Source organism: Pseudophryne corroboree, chromosome 10, assembly GCF_028390025.1.
Source record: "Pseudophryne corroboree isolate aPseCor3 chromosome 10, aPseCor3.hap2, whole genome shotgun sequence".
Lineage (NCBI taxonomy): Eukaryota > Metazoa > Chordata > Amphibia > Anura > Myobatrachidae > Pseudophryne > Pseudophryne corroboree.
In genome coordinates, this window is record NC_086453.1 from 374,993,366 (window position 1) to 375,015,500 (window position 22,135).

The window sequence follows — 22,135 nt, forward strand, 5'->3', positions numbered from 1 at the left end:
ATCTGTTGGCAATACTACATATTGGTGATGAACTATTGAAGTACACCTCTGTCCCAGACTCTGGTCTGTCTACCAACGCAGATATTTTTTCACCACCTGCGTGAGCCTTATCCTGTGACTCTGCACTGTGCCGACCCAGACAAACTTGATTATGTGCCACTGAAGCTCTCTCATTCTCCATCTGGCCCAGGGTACAACACTACTGTAGAGGACAGCATCTCCAGAAGACGGAGTGAAAGTTTGTCCTCCAACTGCACTAGGGATGATAACTCTCTGATTTTGTTGCGCCTGTCCTGATAGTGCGATGTTGCATTTCCTCGAGTTTATTCGGACCCCTAAGAACTGAATCTCCTGAGTCGGATCCAATTTGCTTTTCTTCCAATTCACCAGCCATCCATGACACAAAAGAATCTGAAGAGTAGCCTCCACAGCCTTTTTCAAAATTAACTCCGAGCTCCCGCAAACTAACAGATCGTCCAGGTAAGGCCACACTGTTATATCCGTCTTTCTCATATGTGCCACCAGAGCTAGAAGCACCTTCGTGAAGACTCTCGGCGATGAAGACAGGCCGAACGGGAGACAGGTGAACTGTAGGTATTTTCCTAGCACACAAAACCTCAGAAATCTTTCTTCCCTGTGAATTGGTACATGGAAGGCGTCCTTCAAGTCTATGGAGGCCATGAAATCGTGCTCTTTTATTCCTAGTAATATAGTTTTCAATGTTTCCATATGGAATCTTTTCTTTACAATGAACTTGTTCAACCTTCTTAAATCTAGGATCGCTCTGAACTCTTTTGATGGTTTCTGAACAAGGAACATCTTGGAATAGAAACCCTTTTGTTCTTTCTAGTGCTGGCACCTTTTCTACTGCTTCCGAGCTGAGAAGATCCTGTATAATGTTCTGAAAAGCTCTGATTTCTTCCTCTACCATGGATACCTGCGATTTCAGAACCCTTTGTCCTACTGGCTTTTTTGCAAAATGCATCCCCTCCCATAAGGAACTGCTTTAGGACATCCCCAATGTTATTCCTTTTGAAGCCCAGTGTACCCCGCAGCAGAAAACGAGATTTACAGTAAGAACTTACCGTTGTTAAATCTCTTTCTGCGATGAACACTGGGCTCAACAAGGCGCCCACCCTGACGCACTTAGCTTCTTTGGGTTGGTATTGGCATAGCCGCTGACACCCTCTCCTGTGGTGAGTGTGTGGTGAATTGGCTACGAGCGATTGTCGTCTCTGGTACCTGCTACTGCATTGAGCTAGTTAACAAAACTGAGCTCCTGTGCAGGGAGGCGGGGTTATAGAGGAGGCGGCACTGTGCATCTTGGGAACAGTCAAAGCTTTGAGCCTGTTGGTGCCTCGGATCAAGATCCTACTCTACACCCCAATGTTATTCCCTGTGGAGCCCAGTGTACCTTGCAGAAAGAGATTTAACAACGGTAAGTTCTTACCCTAAATCTTGTTTTTAAGGGTATCCTGATTTTTCGGGTGATTTCCCACAAAATGTGTATCATAAATATGCTCCAAAACATAACTGTAACAAGTGCAGCGTGAAGGAGGACAGTGGGGGAGGGAGGAGGTGGAGCAGCCGGAAAAGGTATTATGTCTGTCCTAACACCGCCTGTAATAACTGTAAATGGCGGCCGTACTGCGCCCTGTGACCCAGCACTTTGACTGGCTCCTCTCAAATTGTTTTTTGGGGGGCAAGCTACCCCATTGTCCCCCCTGCTCCAGCGCCTATGAGTGTTAGCACCAGAAAATTCAGTTGAATAGCGAGAGCCTATTCCGGCTAGGTATTACTCACGCAAATGTGGCAGGCTTGAAATGGCGGTTTCCTGTGGTAACCGCTGAGGTCAGCTACGGTTTGCTGATATCAGTAAAAGTGAGGATCCATCTGGTACATGAAGGCTGCATAAATCGCTGTAATATGCGTGGGACCCGGGTCACAGTAACCATAAGAAGCCACTACAGGTGAAACCTGGTGATAGCAAGCTGGTAATGCAGGCAGGCTGACAGGGACGCGGGATATCTGTCGGAGTCCTCAGCGGTGGTGACTGAATAGCGCTGCCGGAAATCAGACACACCCTGTAGCAATCTGGTAGTGGAAGGCTGCAGAGACAGCCGTATGAGTCCTGGGTGACGGGGTCAAATAGCGGTGCCGCAGCTGTCAGCAGCAACTAGTTGTCAAACACGGTTCCTGCCGCAGGCGGTCTGGGGGTATAGAGCAGAAGCTACCCACTTAGTAGGTACCTGTAGTGAGGACACCAGACGCGTTTCCATAGTAAAGCTGCCCGTTTCTTCTGTATAGTGGCAAACCAGGTAATAATTGAATGTCCGCACATGTCTTGCTGAACCAGCTTGCTGTCGTTTATTCAGGATGGCATATTCAGCATCGGTTCCAGCGTCACACCATCAAAGAGTATTCTCGCCACCCTGTCAGTGACTACAGACAGAGGTTTCCTCGCTAGTCACCGGCCAAGTAACTGGCATCGGTCTCCACGTCCCCAATACAAGAACAGCTACGCATGCCTCCTCCCATGCACAAACTAGCTGATCAGTCACACCCATGTGCTCCACCTGTGTATCTGTGTGCAGGGATATGTGAGGAAGTCACCCTGTCTTATAACGTGAGACTACAGACTCCCACAAAAAGCAGTAGTATCTTTCATAAGTGACTGGGACAAAGCGCACTGTTTGCAGGGGCGGATCTAGATTTTTCTTTTGGGGGAGGGGGGGCAGTTTATTCATTATTCCCGACTCCTCCTCCTCCACTCATTACTCCTCCCACTTCCCGTCCTAACTGTCTGATAGAGAGCAGAAGAGAGAGAGAGAGACGGGGGGAATCCAAGGTTTGATACATCTCACCTTAAGTGGTTAATTACTGTATACTAATGCCCCATGTTTTCCCAGCCCAGTGCCCTCTTCAATGTAATCAGGCTGTCTGATGCACACACCACGACTGCTCTATAATATCACCCTGTAATATTTCTTACGCTGTGACACTCCGCAGCAGCAGACAGCCAGAAGCCTCAGTAACTGGACACAAAACTGATAAGCAGTGTCCCTCCCGTCTCACCGCCACTGCTGCTCAGTCACCGACTACCACCCTGCGATGTCAGCTGCGGGCCGTCTGCACCCGCTACCCACCTAGGCCGGAGCAACAGGGGTCATACGCGTGACCTGCCTGCACCAGAATGCTGGTACCCAGCTGGTGAGTGATCGCACCGGCCTCGCTACACCCAGTTCGCGTGTGTGTGCGTTACACGCACACATACATACATACTGGGCTGCCTGCCAACTGGATAGTGTGGAGAGCAGCAAAGTGAGCGTGGATATGACTATGGGGGGGATCGCCCTGTTCGCCCCCCCTCTGAATCCGCCCCTGACTGTTTGTCATACTGTATATACTATATATACTAGCGAACACGTAAAAACACAGGCTGACTTTGCTGTCGGCACCCTGCAGTACCTATGGCTATTTTCTGGCTCTGACTGTTTGACCATTCCCTGTTTTATGCAGAAAAAAAATAGGGACATTTCTATTAACAAAAAGAAAACTCCAGCAGCATCCTGTGCTCAGCTCCACAGGCGCCAGCGGCAGCAGCAGCAGTAATAGAGTGCTGGGGTCATGAAGAAGAGGAGCCGTTACTATGGTGACACAACGAGTCCGTGGTGCCTATCAGCATCCGGGATTTCCTGCCGTCGGAACGCGCGCTCCAGACCATTAATACACACGGTGTGCGCGCCTCCCCCCGCCGCGATGACGTCACCCTGCCGGCGCAATGACGTTGCTGCTTTGAAGCCTAGCTGCCTAATTGGCGGGAAAAGCTGGAGCGCGCTGTGACAGTAGTGACTGAGCGGTGCCCGGCCGGAGCCGCACGTCACCCCGGGGTGTGAGTGAGGGCGACTTACCCGGAGGATGCGAGAGAGGAAGCCAGGTGGCCGGGCATAGCATCGGGAGAGCGGGGTGAGTGCTGACAGGGTTTCCCCACTCTCTTCCCCAATACCACCTCCGGGGAGTGCCCACTCATGTTTCCCCCTCTCCTTAATGCTGTGCCCACTGCCCACCTGCCACTGCCACATGGTGCCCCCCAATGCCGTGCCCACCTGCCACTGACACACATGGTGCCCCCTCTCCTTAATGCTGTGCCCACTGCCCACCTACCTCTGCCACTGACACATGGTGCCCCCCAATGCCGTGCCCACTGCCCACCTACCTCTGCCACTGACACATGGTGCCCCCCAATGCCGTGCCCACTGCCCACCTACCTCTGCCACTGACACATGGTGCCCCCCAATGCCGTGCCCACTGCCCACCTACCTCTGCCACTGACACACATGGTGCCCCCTCTCCTCAATGCTGTGCCCACTGCCCACCTACCTCTGCCACTGACGCATGGTGCCCACCTGCCACTGACACACATGGTGGCCCCGGTTGGTTCTATATCGGAGGGGCTGAAGGGACCTTGTGACGTATTGAGGGGAGGAGCTACGTCACCAGGGGGAGGAGCTACGGGCGAACAGGGTACCCGAAAAGTTCGCTCGCCACGCTTCGGGCACGGTGGCTCGCTCCGCTCCGCTTCGCTCACCACCTAATTACTAAAGGTAATAGTTGGTGGCGTGGATAGTAGAGGAACTATCCCGCTGGCCTAGCTCCTCCCCCTTACGGAAAAGGTCCCTTAGCCCACTTGATTCTAGCATCTACCATGGTGCCCCCTCTCCTCAATGCCGTGCCCACCTGCCTCTGACGCACATGGTGCCCCCTCTCCTCAATGCTGTGCCCACTGCCCGCCTGCCTCTGATACAGACACATGGTGCCCCCCCGTTCCCAATGCCGTGCCCACCTACTTCTGCCACTGACACACATGGTGCCCCCCCTGTCCTCAATGCCGTGCCCACCGACCTCTGCCACGGACACATGGTGCCCCCCCACTGCCGTGCCCACCTACCTCTGCCAATGACACACATCGTGACCCCCTCCCCAATGCTGTGGCCACTGCCCACCTACCTCTGACACACATTGTGCCCCCCCTCTCCCCAATGCCGTGCCCACTGCCAACCTACCTCTGCCACTGACACACATGGTGCCCCCCCTCTCCCCAATGCTGTGCCCACCTACCTCTGCCTTTGACACACATGGAGCCCCCCTCTTCCCAATGACGTGCCCACTACTCACCTACCTCTGCCACTGACACACATAGTGCCCCCCCTCTCCCCAGTGCTGTGCCCACTGCCCACCTGACACTGACGGTGTCCCCACCTCTCTCCCCAATGCTGTGCCCACTGCTCGCCCGCCTCTGCCACTGACACATGGTGCCCCCCTCTCTCCAATGCTGTGCCAACCTACCGCTGGCACACATGGTGCGCCCCTCTCCCCAATGTCCTGCCCACCTACCTCTGCCACACACAGGGTGCCCCCTCTCCCCAGTACCACCTCCGGTGATGCCCACCTACCACTGCCACACACACAGGGTGCCCCACTCTCTCCCCAATACCATCTCAGGGTATGCCCACCCTCCTCATAGACACAGGGTGCCACCCCCCCTCTTCCCAATACCATCTCAGGGTATGCCCACCCACCTCTGCCAGAGACAGTGTCCACTGCCCCTCTCTTCTCAATACCACCTCCGGGGGTGGCCACCTGCCTCTGCCCCACACAGGAAGTGGTGTTGCGTCTATCTGTGGAAGAAAAGCTGTATGTGTTATATATTTAACAAAAGAAAAAAAGTATGAAAAGAATGCTACAAATTTCCACCGACATAAGTGGCAATGCAATAATGACCTATACAATGTGTGTCTCTCACATGGTACATCAAAAAATGGTGGATTATATAGTACATTATTGTCCTGTGAAGATGCGGATATGCAGTTCTGGGTCACTGAAGACTGCTTTCACCTTTACAGTGTTTCCTGTCTTGACAGATTTCTGAATCATGGCCGTCCCATTTGTGGAAGACTGGGATCTGGTGCAGACTCTTGGAGAAGGAGCCTATGGGGAGTAAGTAATCAGCTGGTGCTGCTGTTGGTGGGGCAGGTGACATGCTTCCTGTACTGGGACCTACATTGTCTCCCCAATAAACCCCAGGAAGTAACACTGGAATAGGAACTACTGCTCCGTTTTGTTACAGTGAATGCTCTGTCTATATTACTATTTACTTTTGGATGAACAGTAGGAGGCCTCTAGTGGCAACAAGAAATATATTTCTCATACGTCCTAGAGGATGCTGGGGATGCTTCAAAAACCATGGGGTATAGACTGGATGCGCAGGAGACTTGGGCACTTTAAGACTTTAAAAGGGGTGTAAGCTGGCTCCTCCCTCTATGCCCTTCCTCCAGACTCCAGTTAGATTCTGTGCACAGTGACACTGGATGCAAACTGAGGAGCTCTATTATTTTCAGAGAGACCTGCTGGCAACAGGCTCCCTGCATCGTGGGACTGAGGGGAGAGAAGCAGACCTACTTCTGTGAGTTTCAGGGCTCTGCTTCTTAGGCTACTGGACACCATTAGCTCCAGAGGGTATGAACGCTAGGTAAGCCTAGATGCTCGTTCCCGGAGCCACGCCGTCAACCCCCTTGCAGAGCCAGAAACGGGTGAGTAGAAGAAGATCAGAAGACTTCAGTGACGGCAGAAGATTTCAGACGGCTTTTGAGGTACCGCGCAGCGGCTGCGCTGCGCGCCATGCTCCCACATACAAAACGGCACTGCAGGGCGCAGGGGCGGCGCCCTGGGCAGCATAAAACCTCAATAACGACTGGCACAAGTGTATACAGTGCCTAGGCACTAAATACAGACCCCCGCCAGTATAAATATGTAAAAATAAGCAGGACTAAAGCACGCCATTAAGGGGGCGTGGCTTAGCCCTCACAGCTCTGACCAGCGCCAGTTTCTCTTCACAGCTGCAGAGACGCTGAGCCTGGCCTCCCACACTACTGTACAAGTAACAGGGTGCAAAACGGGGGGGCACAAGTGATTTGGTGCTATTTTACTGAATTTAAAAGCGCCAACAGGTCTGGGTAGTATATTACTCGCTTCAGTACTGGGATAGGTGCTGGGTTGTGAGCTGGCAGAACTCCCACTGTGTTTCTCTAACAGGCTTTGCTGTGGGTCTGTCCCCTATAGCCCCAGTGTGGTTGTGGGTGTCGGTACGCGTGTGTCGACATGTCTGAGGCTGAATGCTCTTCCCAGGAGGAGGCTGGAGTGGGGACAAAAGACTGGGAGTGACCGTGTCGGCTGATTGGGTAAATATGTTGAGTGTTTTGAATGCCAATGTGACTCGGTTGACTAAGAGATTAGATAAATCTGAGTCTAAGAACCAGACATGGAGGAAATCCAAGGAGGATGCATTGTCGCAAGCTAAGACCCCTTCGGGGTCACAGAAACGTGCATTTACCCAGATAGCAGATACGGATACCGACACGGACTCTGATTCCAGTGTCGACTATAGTGATGCCAGATTGAATCCTAAACTAGCTAAGAGCATTCAGTACATGATTGTGGCGATAAAAGACGTGTTACATATCACGGAGGACACTGCTGTTCCTGATACAAGGGTCTGTATGTTTAAAGGAAAGAAACCTGAGGTAACGTTTCCTCCCTCTCATGAACTTAACGCTCTTTTTGAAAAGGCTTGGGAAAATCCTGACAAGAAGGTACAGGTTCCCAAAAGAATTCCAGTGGCATATCCGTTCCCCTCTGGGGACAGGGAAAAGTGGGAGTCAACCCCCTCTGTGGACAAAGCTCTATCGCGTCTGTCCAAAAAAGGTGGCGCTTCCGTCTCCTGACGTGGCAGCCCTAAAGGATCCTGTGGATCGTAAGCAGGAAAGTACACTAAAATCCATTTGTCACTACAGGTTCGCTACTTAGGCCTGCCATTGAAAAGTGGGCAGATAACTTGTCCTCTGAGATTAATACCCTGGACAGGGATAGCGTGCTTTTGACTCTGGGTCATATCAGGGACGCTGCAGCATATTTAAAAGAAGCTGTAAGGGATATTGGCCTTTTGGGATAAAGGGCCAATGCCATGGCAGTCTCGGCTAGGAGGGCATTGTGGATTCATCAATGGAATGCTGATGCTGACTCTAAGAAGACTATGGAGTCTCTACCGTTTAACGGTAGTGTCTTGTTTGGTGACTGCCTCACTGACCTGGTATCTACGGCTACCGGGGGTGAGTCATCATTTTTACCTTATGTTCCTGCAGAACAAAAGAAAACGCCCCACTATCCGATGCAGTCCTTTCGGCCCAATAAATATAAAAAAGGACGAGGGTCCTCCTTCCTTGCTGCAAGAGGAAAGGGAAAGAGGTCACAGGCTGTGGCAAGTTCCCAAGAACAGAAGTCCTCTCCGGCTTCTACCAAATCCACCACATGACGCTGGGGCTCCTCTGCGGGAGTCCGCATCGGTGGGGGCACGTCTCAAACTCTTCAGTCAGGTCTGGGTTCACTCGGCCCTGGATCCTTGGATATTAGAAATAGTAACCCAAGGGTACAAATTAGAGTTTCAAGATGTGCCCCCTCACCGATTTTTCAAATCGGCCTTGCCAGCTTCTCTTCCAGAAAGGGAGGTAGTATGCGCTGCAATACTAAAGTTGTGTCAAAATCAAAATGGCACCAGTGTGCTGAGGGAGATAGCCCCGCCCCTTTTTCGGCGAACTTTTCTCCTGCGTTTTCATGGATTCTGGCAGGGGTAATTTATCACATATATAGCCCTGGGACTATATATTGTGATGATTTGCCAGCCAAGGTGTCTTATATTGCCCTCAGGGTGCCCCCCCCCCCCCCCCCCCCCCCAGCGCCCTGCACCCATCAGTGACCGGAGTGTGAGGTGTGCATGAGGAGCAATGGCGCACAGCTGCAGTGCTGTGCGCTACCTTGTTGAAGACTGAAGTCTTCTGCCGCCGATTTTCCGGAACACTTCTTGCTTCTGGCTCTGTAAGGGGGCCGGCGGCGCGGCTCCGGGAACGAACACCAAGGTCGGGTCCTGCGGTCGATCCCTCTGGAGTTAATGGTGTCCAGTAGCCTAAGAAGCCCAAACTACCACCTGTTAGGTAGGTTCGCTTCTTCTCCCCTTAGTCCCTCGCTGCAGTGAGTCTGTTGCCAGCAGATCTCACTGTAAAATAAAAAACCTAAATATACTTTCTTTCTAGGAGCTCAGGAGAGCCCCTAGTGTGCATCCAGCTCAGCCGGGCACAAGAATCTAACTGAAGTCTGGAGGAGGGTCATGGTGGGAGGAGCCAGTGCACACCAGTAGTCTAAAGCTTTCTTTTAGTTGTGCCCAGTCTCCTGCGGAGCCGCTAATCCCCATGGTCCTTACGGAGTCCCAGCATCCACTACGGACTACGAGAAATAGAATTACCGGTGAGTAAATTCTTATTTTTTCAAATCGGCCTTGCCAGCTTCTCTTCCAGAAAGGGAGGTAGTATGCGCTGCAATACTAAAGTTGTGTCAAAATCAAGTCATTGTCACGGTACCCCCGTCACAACAGGGGGAGGGCTTTTATTCGAGTCTGTTCGTGGTCCCGAAGCCGGATGGCTCAGTCAGACCGATTCTGAAGCTAAAATCCCTCAATTTCTGTGTAAAAAAATTCAAATTCAAGATGGAATCTCTCCGAGCAGTGATCTCCAGTCTGGCGGAGGGGGATTTTATGGTGTCGGTCGACATAAAGGATGCCTACTTACATGTCCCCATATATCCTACGCATCAGGCTGAGGTTTGCTACAGAATTGTCATTACCAATTTCAGACGTTGCCGTTTGGTCTGTCCACGGCTCCGAGGATTTTCACCAAGGTTATGGCGGAAATGATGGTTCTCCTGCGCAAGCAGGGAATCACAATTATCCCGTACCTGGACGATCTCCTCTTAAAGGCGAGATCCAAGGAACAATTGCTGAAAAACGTTGCGCTCTCACTGACTATTCTGCAACAACACGGTTGGCTCCTAAACTTGCCAAAATCACAGTTTGTTCCGACCACATGGCTGTCGTTCCTGGGTATGATTCTGGATACAGAATTACAGAGTTTTTCTTCCAGTGGAAAAGGCTCTGTAAATACAGAACATGGTAAAACAGATTCTGAAACCGGCAAGAGTGTCGATTCTTCAATGCACTCGGTTGCTGGGGAAGATGGTGGCGGCCTACGAGGCCATTCAGTATGGCAGGTTCCATGCCAGGGTGTTTCAGTGGGACCTGCTGGACAAGTGGTCTGGGTCTCACCTGGATATGCACCGGAAAATAATCCTATCTTCCAGGACCAGACTCTCTCTCCTGTGGTGGCTGCACAGTTCTCACCTTCTGGAGGGACGCAGGTTCGGGATTCAGGATTGGATCCTGGTGACCACAGAATGAAGTCTCCGAGGCTGGGGAGCAATCACACAGGGGAGAAATTTTCAGGGAAAATGGTCAAGCCAGGAAGCTTGTCTGCACATAAACATTCTGCAATTAAGGGCCATTTACAACGGCATTCTGCAAGCGGAACATCTTCGCGGTCTGCCCGTCTTGATCCAGTCAGACACCATAACAGCAGTGGCGTACATAAACCGCCAAGGCGGAACAAAGAGCAGAGCGGCGATGGCCGAGGCCACGAAAGTTCTTCGCTGTGCGGAGAGACATGCAAGCGCTCTCAGCAGTTTTCATTCCAGGAGTGGACAACTGGGAAGCAGACTTCCTCAGCAGACAAGATTTCCATCCAGGAGAGTGGGGTCTTCATCAAGAGGTCTTTTCAGAAGTGACAAGTCGTTGGGGAATTCCTCAAATAGACATGATGGCGTCCCGCCTCAACAAGAAACTTCAGAGATATTGTTCCAGGTCGAGGGACCCTCAAGCAATAGCGGTGGACGCCCTAGTGACACCGTGGGTGTTTCCGTCGGTCTGTGTTCCCTCCACTTCCACTCATTCCAAAGGTGATAAAGATTATAAGAAGAACAAGGGTTCAGGCGATACTCATTGTTCCAGACTGGCCAAAGAGGGCCTGGTATCCAGATCTTCACGAGATGCTCATAGAAGATCCCTGGCCTCTTCCTCTACGGGAGGACCTGTTACAACAAGGACCGTGCATGTATCAAAACTTACCGCGGCTGCGTTTGACGGCATGGCGGTTGAACGCTAAATCCTAGCCCGAAAGGGTATTCCCAGTGAAATCATTCCCACACTTCCTCAGGCTAGAAAAGAAGTAACGGCAAAGCATTTCCACCGTATTTGGAGGAAATATGTGTCTTGGTGTGAATCTAAGAAGGCTCCTACGGAGGAATTTCAGCTGGGGCGTTTGCTCCATTTTTTGCAAGCAGGTGTGGATGCGGGCCTAAAGTTAGGCTCTATTAAAGTACAAATTTCGGCCTTATCAATCTTCTTTCAGAAAGAATTGGCCTCCCTTCCGGAGGTTCAGACCTTCGTGAAAGGTGTGCTGCACATCCAACCTCCGTTTGTGCCTCCTGTGGCACCGTGGGATCTTAATGTCGTATTGCAGTTCCTGCAATCTCATTGGTTTGCGTAAGGTTGAGTTGAAATTTCTTACTTGGAAAGTAGTCATGTTGTTGGCCTTGGCATCCCGCAAGGCGGGTATCTGAATTGGCGGCTTTGTCTCACAAAAGCCCCTATTTAATCTTCCATGCTGATAGAGCGGAGTTGAGAACTCGTCAGCAATTTCTGCCAAAAGTGGTTTCATCATTTCACGTAAACCAGCCTATTGTGGTGCCAGTGGCTACTGACGCCTTGGCGGAATCGAAGTCTTTCTGTGTTTAGAGCTTTGAAAATCTATGTCACCAGAACGTCGCAGATTAGGAAAACAGAGGCTCTGTTTGTCCTGTGGGCTCCCAACAAGATTGGGGCTCCTGCTTCCAAGCAGACTATTGCGCGCTGGATCTGTAGTACGAATCAGCAGGCTCAATCTACGGCAGGATTGCCGTTTCCGAAATCGGTGAAAGCCCATTCTACTAGAAAGGTGGGCTCATCCTGGGCGGCTGCCCGAGGGGTCTCGGCATTACAGCTTTGCCGAGCTGCTACTTGGTCGGGTTCAAACACCTTTGCGAAGTTTTACAAGTTTGATACCTTGGCTGAGGAGGACCTCTTGTTTGGTTAATCGGTGCTGCAGAGTCATCCGCACTCTCCCGCCCGTTCTAGAGCTTTGGAATAAACCCCATGGTTCTTGAAGCATCCCCAGCAGGATAGGACGTATAAGAAAATAGGATTTTAATACCTACCGGTAAATCCTTTTCTCTTAGTCCGTAGAGGATGCTGGGCGCCCGTCCCAGTGCGGGCTGTATCTGTAGTTTGGTTATAGTTACGCTCATGTTGCGTTGAGTTCAGTCACTCTGTGACTGTTGTTGGTCATGCCGTTACATGCGTTGTTGTTGAATGCCATGTTGTACGGCGTGTTTGAGGTGTGAGCTGGTATGTATCTCACCTTAGTTTTAAAAAATTAAATAAATCCTTTTCCTTGAAATGTCCGTCTCCCTGGGCACAGTTCCTATAACTGGAGTCTGGAGGAGGGGCGTAGAGGGAGGAGCCAGTTCACACCCATTCAAAGTCTTATAGTGTGCCCATGTCTCCTGCGTATCCCGTCTATACCCCATGGTTCTTGAAGCATCCCCAGCATCCTCTACGTACTAAGAGAAAAGGATTTACCGGTAGGTATTAAAATCCTATTATTTGCTGCATCCTTTCTTATCTATGTTGTCCTATTGCTTAATGGTCTGTAGCAATCGAGCAAGCCTGCTCAGTGTCAGGAGCCGGGCCTGTGTCCTGCACAGGTAATATACATTGCGTGATGGAAGTGAGGCACAGGGATAGTAACTTTGAGTGCAGTTAGTCTCTGTGCACAGTAGATTCTTTGTGGTGTGGGACCTGTGCATGCTGTAGTGTTACTGTACGCTTTGGGTGACCAATGTAACAGGTGAAATCCATGGTACGTGTTAGGCCCTTACAGTAGGTTGCCGCAGCTCTCTAGTAGCGGAGTGCCAACCGTAGTGTGTCTGTATCCCATTCAGTAACGGTTCTAGTGCAGGAGATGGGCTGCGACTTGTCAGTCTATACATGGGGTATTCAACATGCGGATCTCCATCTGCTGTAGATCTACACATCCCAGCATTCCCTGACACCGTTTTAGCATGCCCTAATAGCAAGACAGGGCAGGGAATGCTGGGATGTGTAGTTTCACAACAGCTGGAGGTCCACGTATTGAATTCCCCTGGTCTATAGGAATTGGTCTGTGCTGCCGAATCTTGCTCCACATACTTGGGAAGTCCATCCAGACATGACGTAACCAGCTTGTTCTTAGTCTTTAGCAAACAATTCCTGGGAGGAAGCACATAGCATATGCGTGGAGTGGGCAGTAGCAATCTCCGTTCTTACATCAGGGGTTGCTTAGGGCTTCAGTAATTTCGACCAGACTATGGGCCTGATGAGCATTTTTGTTGAAGGATTATCCTCTGTCTGCGCATGTATTGCTATGGTCTTGTGACGGCGGTCACAGAGAGGATTTATCCACAATGTAACTGACAGTCACGGACCCTTTTGATTCGATGTAGGTATCTGAGCGTGGCTACAAAAACGCAGGCATGTCGTGACCGTTTTGGTGGTGTTACTGCTTGCTACGGTCATCCTGTATGTGGTTACGTTTCCGACGTCTTACTTCCTGTGGGCATACCAACGCAGTGTCTTTGTATGCAGCTGCTGGGACTCGTACAGCAGCCGATGGGCGTCTTAGTACAAATCCAGGCGGCTGCGACACTTGCACATTTTCACACAGCCACTGTGTACAAATTCACAGCTGGGAATGCATTTGCTCTGAATCAGGATCTATGTCATTAACATGCATTTATTAGTGTTTAACAATATAGTGATAATGGGGCATATCCAGTTAGCCCCGGTAAAGCATCGGGTGCGAAATACGGATGTTTGTCGTGATTGTTCCCGATGCCGCCTGTAAAAAGAAAAAAAGGGGGGGAAAAAAGCCTTTTCTCCCGGAAACACACATGTTCAGTGAAACCTGTGTATTTTCGTGAGAAACAGCCCCGTTTTTTTCTTTCATCCACTAGGGGACACAGGAACACTTGAGACAGCTGGGGTATGCAGTATGCAGACCGGAGGTGTGGCACAATCTAAATAAAAGTGTATACACAACCAGCCCCCTAAACCCTCACGCCCCCTAAACCCTCAGTTTGAAAAAGTTACAAAATCCCAGATAACCGCAGCGACCTGCAGTGTCCCTTGCCCGCTGCGGCAGGCTGCGACTGCAGGGAGGGAACCGCGGCCCAGGAGCCGGCACTTGTCGCTTAAGCCCGGTGGGGGAAGCCGGGGCAGCGCCACAACCCCAATCCCCCATCTTCCCCTGGTCACATGGGGAGCGGTCATGTGAACGGAGGGAGCCGGAACTGCAGCACTGCATCGGGAGCTGTCAGGAGCCAGCACCCGCTGCAGGATCATGTAACCTCCGATAAACTGCCGCTCATGCCGGCTTACCGGGGCCAATGTGGTAACGATATTGTTTTATTTGGCAAGAGCAAAGTCTTAATTCTTAATTGCACTTATCTTGTCAGGGTACAGCTAGCAGTGAACCGGAAGACTGAGGAGGCGGTTGCAGTGAAGATTGTGGATTTGAAGAGAAAGGCAGACTGTCCAGAAAATATTAAGAAAGAGATCTGTATCAATAAGATGCTCAACCACACGAATATTGTAAAGTTCTATGGACACCGCAAAGAAGGCAACATCCAGTATCTGTTCCTCGAGTACTGCAGAGGTGGTGAGCTCTTTGATAGAATAGGTAAGTGCCCATTTTTCACCTCTTTGTGGAGTATTTAATTTTTCTCTTTCATCCACTAGGGGACACTGGAACAACTTATACAGTTGGGGTGTGAAGCTTGCAACCGGAGGTGTCACAATCTAAAATTAAACATTTTATGCACAGCCGGCTCCTCCCCCTTCACGCCCCCCATCCCTCAGTTTGAAAAATTGTGCCTAGGAGGTACAGCACAGAAAAGGAGCTCCTGCTTCATTATAAGAACTTTAAGCTGAGGTTGTGTCAGCCTAATACAAAGGGGGACAAAAGTCTTAGAAGTAGAGAGAGCATGATTCCAGCTAAAGGGATCTACATCCCCCGCCCCCTCTGCAGCCACTGGGCTATCGCGCCAGGCAGCCTCAACTTCCCGCTCCCTACGCCGGCTCTACTCAAGCCAGACCTACAGGCAAGTCCCCCAGGGTCCCTCCCACCGTCCACAGGGTGCAGTCCACCGCAACCTCCTCCCGTCGCTCGCACTAATAAATAGCAGGGTGCGGAAGGCTGGGGGAGATGGTGGGGGGCGGTCAGGCTCATGGAAACAGAGGCAGAGGCCGTTCCCAGTCCACAACCTGAAAACAGGACCCTAAACCTGCTGACAAGACCGCGGCGTAACGGTCTCCTATGGTGGGCGCAAGGTTGGAAAGGTTTCGGGCCCCCTGGGCCAAAACCTTACCAGAGGTCTGGATTTAACAATATTATCTCCCAGGGTTACAGGATAGATTTTCGAAACCGCCCTCAGTCAGTTCTTTACAACAGCTCTTCCTCGGTGCCCTCAAAGAGCGGTGGCATTAGACACGGTTATTTAGGTTACTTCAGACGGAAGTAATTATACCTGTCCCGACTTCTCAAAGAGGAACGGGATTTTATTTAAATCTTTTTGTAGTGCCAAAACCGAATGTGTCAGGCCAATCCTCAATTTAAAGGTGTTAAATCAATTCCTGACGGTTTACAGATTCAAGATGGAATCAATACAGTCGGTGATTGCGGGACTCAAGCATCGGGAGTTCATGGTGTTGATGGACATAAAGGATACTTACCTCCACGTCCCAATTTGGACTCCACACCAAGCCTATTTGCAGTGGGCAAGAATATTACCAGTTCGGAGCTCTACCGTTCGGCCTATCATCAGCCCCGAGAGTCTTCACAAAGATCATGGCAGTTATGGTAGCGAAATTGAGATCATTAGGGGTAACGATAATACTGTATCGGGACGACATTCTGATCAAGGCTCCCTCTCAGGACCAGTTGATCCGTGATACTCAGATCACTCATCAATTTCTGATTTGACACGGCTGGATTGTGAATTTCAAGAAATCCAATCTGCTATCAAAGCAGAATATTCAATTCCTGTGCCTCATTTCTCTTTCATCCATCTGGGGGACGCTGCGACATTACTTGTGGGTTAGAGGTGTGTGGTTGTGGAGTTTGGCACAGAACTATTAAAAACCTGACTCCTCCCCCCTCTAACCCCTCCCATCTCCTTCCTGCCTAGCCAGCACCTCAGTTTTAGTTTTGTGCCTGTGGAGTACAGACACAGTTTTTATTTCTCCTAATTTTTCTTTATTTTTTCTTTATTTTTCTTTATTTTTCTATACCTAGTCCCTGTTTACAGGTGACAGGTATAAATGGAACAAGGATGCTGTCAGAAAGGGCCACCATACCTTGGTCACTGGGGCCTTTTGATTCACACGACAGATCAAAGAGGTACTGGACAGCCACAATCTGTCACTGGCAGTATTGGGCTGTCCCTAACGGTTTTTATTATTTATTATTTATTAATATTTATTTATTTTACTAATTTTAGTATTATTTTTACTTTATCTCCCTTCCCCACATCCCCCCCCCCCCCCCCCCCCCCACCCCCGGCGCAAGCCCGCCAGCGGGAGCTGTGCCGGAGACCTGTACCCATACAGCCGCAGTACTGTCTGAAGGGCTGTGGGGACGGGACGGGGATCCCGGAGAAGCCGCCGCAACAGTCGCTATACTTAGCAACGCGCGGCGGCCCGAACTTCCGGTTGGTCGCGAGAGGAGAGCAGGGACGGCTTCCCGCTCTGTTCTGCCCGCGCGCACGTCATGATACCATCTACAGTGACAGGGGGACGCTGTGCTCGCTACCTGAACAGAACAACTTGGGGTGGCGGCACGCGAGAGCCGCAGACTTTCGGCTGCAGCGCGCCTACTGAAGCTGACAGGCGCTTCATTGTTCAAGAAGGGACGGACTCCCGCCCTCCACTACCACGCGCGCACTCTCGTCCAGGTATGCAGGGCTCCGGCCGCCATCTTCTCCAGAGGCAGTACGGGGGACACTGTGCAGCGCTCACAACAAAGGCTGATCACCTAACAGCAAGTATATTTTGGGACACAGTATAAATTCACTGTAGATTTACATTGTGTCATGCTATACTTTTAGGGGAGGTAATTTTTGCAATATATAATATGCATTGAACACAGTATGATTCATAGTATATTACAATATACAACAATATGTCAAAGTATTGGAAAAGAGAATAAATGAATTAATTACTTATGAAATCTACAAAGGGTAAGACCGCCTCGGTGGTTTATTTTTTCCTGCTCACTATGGGGATCATAGCTAGCAAAGGGAAGCCCGGACGCAGGTACTCTGTGTTTCATGCTCTGGGGCATCTGTGGCGGACCAGCAGGAAAGTTCCGCGGATCAGTCTATGCCTCTATGGCTACAGTGGAAGCTCTATGGGCTCGAAATATGGGCTCAGTCTCTAAACAAATTTGTTAACTCTGCCGGCAGTTCTTCTGCTACAAAACGGCCGCAGCCGTTGCCCGCTATAACTTTTCCGGAGGAGTAGTTGGAAACATTCCCACTGGAGGATGGGGAAGTAGACCCAGAGTGGGATAATAGGATGAGGAGTTTTTCTACTAGCTCAGGTGTTAGATTCTGATATAAGCCATCCGTCAAACTCTTAATATTCAGAGTTCGGAGGTGGCGGGTTCTTCCTCTGCCTTTTTCAAAACACAAAAAAAAAAAAAAAAAAAAAAAAAAAAAAAAAGACAAGTTACTGTCTTTCCCCCTTATTCACACTTTGCGGATATTTGAAAGAGCCCTGACTTAAGTCGGATTCTCCTGTCCCAGCCCCAAAATAAATTTTAATTTATATAAGGGGGATACAAGATGTTGAGAAACAGACCCAAAAGGTAGACGCTCCTATTCACATTTAACAAAAGCTACGGTTATTCTTTTTGTACATGGGCAGTGCTGCTGGTGTGATGCTTGGCATTGCTGCCTTAGGGCGCTGAGGTCGTGGGTTCAATTCCCACCATGGCCCAAACTGTGAGGTTTGTACGTTTTAGTTGAAAGATCCTACAGATAGGAAGATTGAAACAATGATTAAATCTATGTTATCTTTATCAGGAATTTTCTACTCCCAATTCTAGCTAGCACTTGGGTCTTCATGGCCGCGGATGACTGGCTGGCACAGGTTGTATCTTGAATGCAGTCCCACGATCCATCGGAAGTCATTCAATTAGAAAAATGAGACCTTGTTAGAGTCTACTGCGCTACAATCCTGTATTTCTGCCTTGACCATGACAGCAAGACGGTCTCTTTGATTTCGGGTTTGGGAATGCCGTTTCTGACTCGGAACAGAGCTTGACGGCGATACCCTTTGAAGGTGAGTTCTTTTTGGGTCGGAATTACAGAAGAGACTACAGGGGGCAAGAGCCCTTTTCTTCCATTTGCTCCTCAGAGACCGAAGACCACGAGGTTTCGGTCCTTTCGTACACAGGACAGAGGTAGTTTCCATCCCTTTCGTTCTTTCTCCAGGTTCCCACGAAGAGAGGCATTCAGAGGTAGAGGAACACAGGCGGCTCTTAGACCAGCCAGTAAACCTGCCGACATACCTACTGCATGACGGTTAACGATCTCTGGAGGGATCAATGACGATTCGGGCTCGGTTACGGCAGTTCAAGGAAGTGTGGCTCCTGTCAAAACCAGATCTGTGGGTGACGGAGGTCATATCCAGAGATTATATGTTACATCTCGAGGAACCAATCCCATATCGTGTGTTCGTCACTCCTCTCCAAAAACGCTCCCTCCAGACGTTGAGCTCTTCTTTATGCAACAGCCACTCTCTTACTAAATGGAGTGATTCTTCTAGTTCCCTCTCAGTAGAGAGGTCGGGATTTTACTCAGGTCTTTTTCTTGTGGACAAACCGTTTCGGCCAAAAGGGTTTGAATCCATATCTCTCAACCCAAAAGTTCAGAATGGAATCCATCCATTCGATTATCGCTACATAAAACCAGGGGAATATTTGGCTTCAGTGGACGTAGAGGACGTCTACCTGCATGTTCCTATTTGGACAGGTCGTCAATCTTGTCTGAGATACGCAGTCGGTCCTTGCCATTTTCAGTTTCTCTTCCCTTTGGTCTATCCACGGCTCCTCAGGTATTCACAGGGTGTCAGCATTACTCCGTTTTTAGATGATCTTTTCATCAGGACTGTCAGAGTGAATCCTTCACCAGAACTTGCGTCTCACGATAGAGACTCTATAGTCATTCAGATGGATAATAACTTTTCCACAGTCATCTTTACTTCCTTCCCAGAAAATGATATTTCTGGGATTCTTATTCGACGCTACCAACCAGAAAGCGTTTCTTCCTCACGGACAGGACCTCATCTCGAATTACAGCTAATCCGCTTGTCTGTAAAGACTCGTCGGTCGCTTCGCTGGTGGCTTCACAGCCCAATTTGACCAAAAAGGGTACCGTTCACGATTTGCTCTTGAGGGATGGTCACCACAGACGCAAGCCTCAGAGGTTGAGGGGCGGTGTTTCAGACTCCTTACTTTCAGACGTTCTGAAACAGTCGAGTCTAAGTTACAGATCAACATCTTGGAGTTGAGGGCAGTCCGGTAGGCATCCTTCGGATTCAAACCATGGTAAAGGGTAATCCAGTACGGGTTCAACCCGACGACGCCACGGCAGTTACTTAAATAAAGGAACTCAAAACTGGACCGCCAGGAAGGCAGTCGCTCAGATTCTCACTTAGGCAAAACATTGGGTTCAGATTATACCCGTGATTCACATTCCAGGAGTCGAGACCTGGGAAGCGGTTTTCTTAAGCCGTCACACGGTGCATAAGGGAGAGAGGGGGCTTCACCAGGAGGTGTTTCTGACTCTAGTAGCCCGGTGGGGGATGCCCGATGTAGATCTAACGGCGTCTTGTCTCAACAATAAACCTCCTCTCTAAGGGTCGCGTACTCAGGACCCTTAAGCAATTCTAATCAATGAACTGACGGCGCTGTGGCACTTTCAACTGGGATATGTGTTTCCACCATTTCCACCGATTCCACGTCGGCTTCAACGCGTTCAGAGAGAAGGTCTTCCAATCATTCTGGTGGACCCAGATTGGCCACGATGACAGTGGTACACTCTTCTGCACAATAGGGTCGTCGAGGAACCATCCCGACCCTCTCTGCTCTAGATCTTATGATTCAAGGACCATGTCACCACACAGGTTTGGTCGGCTGACTTTGACGGCTTGGTTCTTGAATCCAATATTTTAAGGGGAAAAAGGTTTTTTCTCGTCCTGTTGAGTAAAGATAACCGGTGGCTTCTGGAATTTACATTGCTTGGTGTGAAAAGCGTGGTTTAACACCGGATGTGTTTAGAGTTTCCTCGTCTGTTATCCTGCATTCAGGAGGATCTCAATGAGGATCTCAGACTTCTTCACTAATGGGGTCAAGTTTCTACTTGGTCGACTCTTCTTCATAGGAGACTGGCTATCACTCCAGAAGTTCAGACGTTCCTTCAGGGAGTTCTTCGGATTCAGTCACCTTTTTTTGTTCCTCCCTGGGACTTTAACTTAGTCCTTACGGTTTTTTTTTAGAAACCTCCATTTCAACCTTTGGAATCTGTACAATTGCGGTATATAACGTTCAATGTCTTCCGATTGACAATTTCCTCCAAAAGATGAGCATCTAAATTGGCAGCTCTTTCTTGCAGACCACCCTTGTTGGATTTTCATGATGATCGGGTGGTTCTGCGAACAAAACCTTCCTTCCTCCGAAGGTTGTGTCAGCGTTTCATCTAAATTAGGACATTGTCCTTCCAGCGTTTACTCCTCCTCCTTCCGGGGAGGATTCCCATTGGCTCTCTTAGATGTGCTTAGGGCCTTACGGATTTATTTATCTCGTACGAATTCTATCCGTCGTACGAATGCATTGTTGGTTTTTAATGGCTGCGTCCAAATGAGATTGGCCGGATTCCAAGTACACAGTGACTCGTTGGGTAACTACGACCATCACAGAGTCTTCTAATGTTTCAGTTCCTGACTCGATTCAAGCTCCTTCGACTCCAGCTATTGGAGCTTCTTGAGATGTTCGCGGGGCTGCGTCTATTGAGCAGTCGTGTAGGGCGGCGACCTGGTCGTCTGTGCATACGTTTTAAAAAGGTTTTACCGTTCTCACACTTTCGGTTTGGAGACTGCCCCTGTTGGGCGTCAAATTTGGCGGACGGCTATGCCGTCTATGTCTCCCTCCTCTCATTTGCTTGCTTTGGGAAATCCCACAAGTAATGGCGCAGCGTCCCCCAGATGGATGAAAGAGAAATAGGGATTTTTGTTTACTTACCGTAAAATCTCTTTCTCTGATTCCATCTGGGGGACGCTGCGATCCCTCCCATATGTTGTCTGGTTTAACCAGTTAATTGTTTTCGGTCTATCTCCTTTGGCTTGGCTAAACGTTAACTGAGGTGCTGGCTAGGCAGGAAGGAGATGGGAGGGGTTAGAGGGGGGAGGAGTCAGGTTTTTAATAGTTCTGTGCCAAACTCCACAACCACACACCTCTAACCCACAAGTAATGTCGCAGCGTCCCCCAGATGGAATCAGAGAAAGAGATTTTACGGTAAGTAAACAAAAATCCCTATTTTAGACACGTTACAGATGAAACCGTTTCTCCCGGAAAACGAGATTCGGGACATCAAAAAAATGGTCCGCCAGGTTCTACAGAAACAGACTGTCTCCCTACACCTTTGCATACGGTTTTTAGGGAAGATGGTAGCATCTTACGAGGCAATCCAATACGGCAGGTGGCATTCCAGAGCCTCTCAGCTAAATCTAATCCTCAGGGAGCAAGCATGCATTTACTACTTCACCGAAGGATTCGCTTGTCACTCCAAGCCAGGATCTCGTTAATCTGGTAGTCCGTTCACAAGAATCTATTGGCGGTGAAGAGGTTTGCAGTCTGGGACTGGAAGATTTTGACTACAGTTGCCAGTCTCAGAGGATGGGAAGCAGTATTGGACAACCATCAGTTTCAGGGAAGATGGACGCCACAGGAGAGCAGTCTTCCAATAAATGTACTGGAATTGAGAGCCATTTACAATGAACTTCTTC

General features: G+C 49.8%; 1 protein-coding gene across 1 annotated transcript in view; it reads left to right on the top strand.

Moving 5' to 3' along the window:
- Positions 1 to 3,745: 3,745 nt before the first annotated feature.
- CHEK1 (checkpoint kinase 1) overlaps positions 3,746 to 22,135 on the top strand; it is an 84,630-nt gene continuing 66,240 nt past the window's right edge. Inside the window, exons 1-3 of the mRNA XM_063943782.1 lie at positions 3,746 to 3,966; positions 5,922 to 5,997; positions 14,527 to 14,750. Of these exons, the coding sequence (XP_063799852.1) occupies positions 5,933 to 5,997; positions 14,527 to 14,750 (289 nt within the window). The 5' untranslated portion in view covers positions 3,746 to 3,966; positions 5,922 to 5,932. The remainder of the gene's footprint in view (positions 3,967 to 5,921; positions 5,998 to 14,526; positions 14,751 to 22,135) is intronic.